We start from the raw sequence: 5318 nt of genomic DNA, 5'->3' as shown, positions 1-5318 counted from the left end.
CAGTGTCAGAATGTTCGCCGCAGTCCCGCTATAAGTCGCTGATCACCGCCATTACTAGTATAAAAAAAATACAAATCCCAGTATCTATACCGCCATTTGTTGACGCTATAACTTTCACGTAAATTAATATAAAGTAATATAAAAATGAATACATAATTACTGGGGATTTTTTTTAGCAAAGACATGGAGCAGAATACATTTTGGCCTAAATTTATGAAAAAATCAGATTTAAATTTTTTTTTTTATCGGACATGTTTTATAGCAAAAACTCAAAAAGTGTTTTTTTTTTTTTCAAAATTGTCGGTCTTGTTGTTTATAGCACAAAAAATAAAAAAATGCACAGGCGATCAAATACCATCCAAAGAAAGCTCTATTTGTGGGGGAAAAAAGGGCATACATTTCAACGGGTGCAGTGTTGCACGACCACGCAATTGTCAGTTAAAGTAACGCAGCGCTGTATCACAAAAAAATGGGCTGGTCAGGAAAGGGGGGAAATCTTCTGGAGGGCGAGTGGTTAACATGTTACTTTTTTCATGCAGTGCTTCTTACCTGAAGAACAGAAGACTTTCCGGGAAAGCTTCTATTTACTGAAATAATGTCACCTGATCTTCTGACATAAATTCACAGAGTGCTGCAATCATGGACTTTGCTTTAATGAATATATATATCATGAAATGAATAGAATGACTGACTTTGCAAAAAATGAAAAGCCATGTGCACTACAGAAATGAATGAGTGTATGTGAGTGTGCATTTGTCCTTCTGTGTGTGTCCACCCCCCCCCCCCCGCCCCGGGGGTTCTTCTTAGCCCAGTATATCTCATACACAGACACACAGATCACTGCTATACAAAGCCATTTATTTCTAGAGAGAGAAAAGCAGAACAAAGATTTTCATGTTACAGGAGAGGATCTGACATCTGATCTGATCAATAGGAAGATTATTGATGAACCTCCAACTAATCAATGTCACTTTCCTGGGATCAGATGAATGGAATTCCAGAATGTGGACAATGGATCCATTCCAGAGATCCAATGACTGAAATCCATTCATCCTACAGAACAGATTTACTGACCAACCTTCCAGGAATTCTGTGTGTGGAATGTCCATATCACGGATTGTTCCCGGGAAAGAAGTCATTATTGATGGGACAGAAGAAGATCCACATCCTCTATACCAGTCATCCTCCATTTCTAATAAACATCACCTATTCCCCAATGGAAACATTTGTATCTGTACAGAGATCTGATCTCTGTGTGTATGGAGTGAGCGCAGTGTCTGGATGAGGACACAGAGAAGGAAACATTGTGAGATCATCAGAAACACTGCGACACCCACCTAGACTCCTCATTTACTTGGTTATATAAAAGTAACATTGCAACAACAGAATTGTTAAGGAAAGACAATTTCTTTACCTTCAAACATGTTATTTGTTACATCAATTCAATAAAAAGAAATGTGAGCTGTATAAAAAGTCTTACGAATTTAGAAGCTTTAGAAAGGTAACCTTGTCTTAGTCTATATTTGATCCTGGGTTGGGTTCTCATCAGGTCCGGTTGGCAGAATTACAACACATGATGAAGTGAAATGTATAGCAAATTTAGTTCAACAGAGATCTTTCCAGGCTGATCTCTTCTTCCTGACAGTTTATTAAGAAAATGTATTTCATGGAACTTAGATGGAATCATTTTGGGTTCTCTCACCCATAGAGGACAATGATTTAGTCACTGGAAGTCTGCATCAGATCAGAGTTAGTGTTATGGGTGGAGTTCTTCATCAGATCGGAATTATTGTTATGGGTGATCTTCATCAGATCAGAATTGGTGTTACAGGTGGAGATCTTCATCAGATCAGAATTGGTGTTTTATTGGGTGGAGGTCTTCATCACATCAGGATTGCTGTTCCCTGGAAGTCTCCATCAGATCAGAGTTGGTGTTACGGGTGGAGATCTTCATCAAATCAAAATTGGTGTTTTATGGGTGGAGGCCTTCATCACATCAGGATTGCTGTTCTCTGGAAGTCTCCATCAGATCAGAGTTGGTGCTACGGGTGGAGGTCTTCATCAAATTAGAATTGGTGTTTTATGGGTAGAGGTCTTCATCAAATTAGAATTGGTGTTTTATGGGTGGAGATCTTCATCACATCAGGATTGCTGTTCTCTGGAAGTCTCCATCAGATCAGAGTTGGTGTTCTCTGGAGATCTTCATCAGATCAGAATTGGTGTTTTATAAGTGGAGGTCTTCATCACATCAGGATTGGTGTTCTCTGGGGGTCTCCATCAGATCAGAGTTGGTGTTCTCTGGAGATCTTCATCAGATCAGGATTGGTGTTACAGGAATTAGGGCTCTCTGTAACAGGCAGGCCATCAGAAATCAGCAGAATAGAAGGCGATGCAGAGAGAAGCACACTGCTCAGCATTTCATGGTAAGGTGGTGGAGAGAGGGACAGTCCACCACATTTCACTTGGGAGCCTCTTGAGCCTAATATGTCTCATAAGGCTGCACAGGCTTTAGGGAGTTTACTCTATTATTCCAGCCAAAATCACAATAATTTTCCATTTCATCTCCTGCCAGAGCGACCATCTGTTCACCTGTGTAATAATCCCCAGTATACAGGATCCAGGCCCCACTGACCTCTTTGTGTGAGGAAGCCATGTTATCAAATCCATAGGGCTTTAGAGAATCTGTAGGCCTCTCCAGGGTTACGGATCTCCCATCATATTTGACGTGCTCAAACAGCGTAATCTTGGGATTATACAGACCGCCCTTCACACATCTCACAGAGCTGATTTTATTCTCAAATGCTGGGATGGAGACGTAGTGGCCTGCTTTGAAGCATTTAAAGTCCCCTTTATAACCGGTTTCGCTGAAAACAAACCATGGGTCTCCATGGACTTTGAGAGATTGGGCTCTCTTCAGGAATCCAACAGATCTCAGATCATCATTGTCTTGCTGTATACACACAGAGGCTCCCTTGAGATCTGGGAACTGGAACAGCTCAATAGTGTTCATCTTCCAATTCTTTGTGAAGGTCCAGTGATAGGTATAGAAATCTCTCTGCAAGTTGGTTTGAGTTTTCTTCTTGGCTGATGGGGCATTTATACAGAATCCTCAGTGTTGAAAGCAGGTGGAAATGTTTTATGGAGAGTTTCCAGTTTCTTCAGAATGTCTGTTGGCTCAGTGTCATAAATCTTTATATCTGTGTTGTTCAAATAGTTGTTTCAAAGTCAGCGATTCGGATTATATTCCTTGCTTCCTGCTTCCATCTTACTGAGTGTCAATAGGTTGTAAGATGTTTGTCTTTCTGCACAATACACAATGTAATCTTTCCTAAGAAAATGGAATTTGTGTTGTTTTCTTTGTCACATTTCTTCGTAAGTAAAGTCTGATCTCCGGTTTAGCTGGAATCCACCTCACCTCAGTGTGCTATAAATTATTAATATTGATCAATCACTTCATAAATGGTCACACACTGGATGAGGCCACTTTTGGGATCAAAAATGAGTTTGGTATTTAGGATGAAAAATCTACATTTTTGGTGCTACCAAGCTTTGATGGCCTACTTTGGGGATAGCACGGCCAAGGCTGTTGATAGAAATCACGGGGCTCCATACAGCCAACCTGACAGGCCCCCCCCCCCGACAAAAAAAACACAGTTTACTATGCTTCAGATATGAATGAGCACAATGAGTGATTTGTACCGATCACTCCTTGTGTTAATTCAGGAAGGGAATGGTAAATGTGACATATTTGCCAGAGCTTTCCCCTACTCTCCATCCTGAATGATTCTATTATGTGATTGGAGCTGCCAGTGGGAAGGAGAGGAGGGAAGCGGACAGCACTGGGGAACACAGGGGGAAACATATGGTTCAAAGGGAGGGTGATGGGCGCGGCAGGGGGCAATTACTGGAACTGATCCTCTATATGGTTCTCTCTGCAGCAGCTGAAAGTCAGCTGGAGGGAGAGGAGAAGAAGACAGCTTTCAGCTGCTGGACAGAGAGCCATATAGGGGATCAGTTCTAGTAATTTCCCCCTGCTGTGTCAATCACCCTCCCTGCCCACATCAAATTCACCCAGCTGCCTGGGCCCCTCCTTCTGGCCTGGGCCCTGTACAGGAGGCCTGGTGGTACCCCCTTATACATGGCCCTGAACACGGCCCTCCCTGCTATGCTTGTATTTCCAAATGCCTGCCAATGGCTACTCTCTGCTGTCTGCTGCAGAGTACCCCTATTCTTGGACAACCTTCTCCCTCTTCCACCACATCAATACTAAACAAAATTTGCCTCCAGCACATAACTATCCTGCTTTACCTTGTTGTCTAATCAATGGGGATGTTTATCTCAATGTGTAATATTTGTTTTTATTGTTCATGTGGGGACTGCCCCTATTTATGAAGTGTATAAAAACCTGTATTTCTGTTTAATAAACAGATCCAGTTTACACTTAAGCTAGTGTCACCTAATTCTTGGGTGCAATGCCCAGCTATCACACCTTGGTCTTGTGTCCCAGCGGTGAGGAATCAGTTCTCTGACGGAAGCACTCAGGTGGGGTGCCAGGAGGTCCGTCACAACCCCCCCTCTTAAAGATGGCACATCCCCGTGCCCATGGGTGCCCATAACAGGGAAGATGGCTTGCATAAACCTCACATACTGTAGATTAAACCGCAGAGAAAACAATTCTTCTCTAAGCAGTAAACATAAACACTCGCTAGCTGCTTGGGTTCTCGGCAGGAGTTTGCTTTCACGCAAAAATCAGCATTAAGGCATAACTCCAGACCTAGAAAGGAGCCACCATGAGCACAGTTAACCCTCTATAATCCATGGCTAACTGACTGACGGCTACACTAAGTGCTACAAACATTTACTACAGTTGGAGAACACCAACCCCCAGGCGTCCAGCATTTAGGGACCGTAGTGCCTGCACCGGCACCCCCCAAACCAGCAATGCTTGTTACCTTCAGTGGCGTCGCTATGTGGGTGCGGGACTCACCTGGATGACACCCACCAGAGGGGTGACACCCAGGGCCCACGCCAGCATATGGCAGCAGGACACCAGGCTGGGGGGGGGGAAATCCCTGCCTGTTCCCTGACGCTGTGCCCTCTTCCCTACCGGGCCCAGCGTGACACATGGACGGAGGGGTCTCAATCTTCCTGTCCAGCATGTGGAGAGGACACAGGTGGATTCCTTCTGATGGGATGTGTGCTGAGGTGGGGGAGCCATGTAACTCCTGGACACATTGGTGAGGGCTGTGTGTGGGGGAGGGGGTCTGGCACGTAGGTTGAGCAGTCGGCTTCTCTGGATCAGATGGGGAGGCAGAAAA

General features: G+C 44.0%; 1 protein-coding gene across 1 annotated transcript; it reads right to left on the bottom strand.

The window, feature by feature from the left end:
- Window positions 1-2479: 2479 nt before the first annotated feature.
- Window positions 2480-3010, bottom strand: LOC149449559 (epidermal differentiation-specific protein-like). Its single transcript, XM_089693061.1, has one exon. It carries the CDS (start codon window positions 3008-3010, stop codon window positions 2480-2482), a length of 531 nt encoding a protein of 176 aa, XP_089549187.1.
- Between the last annotated feature and the right edge of the window lie 2308 nt (window positions 3011-5318).

Source organism: Staurois parvus, unplaced genomic scaffold (assembly GCF_062004578.1).
Source record: "Staurois parvus isolate SC_StPar_1 unplaced genomic scaffold, SC_StPar_1.0 ptg000612l, whole genome shotgun sequence".
In the NCBI taxonomy this organism is placed as follows: domain Eukaryota; kingdom Metazoa; phylum Chordata; class Amphibia; order Anura; family Ranidae; genus Staurois; species Staurois parvus.
This window is presented reverse-complemented; position numbering and strand designations above follow the sequence as displayed.

Excerpts from the sequence above, each read along its gene's own strand:
- LOC149449559 (XM_089693061.1), bottom strand. The coding sequence starts at position 3,010 with ATGAACACTATTGAGCTGTTCCAGTTCCCAGATCTCAAGGGAGCCTCT.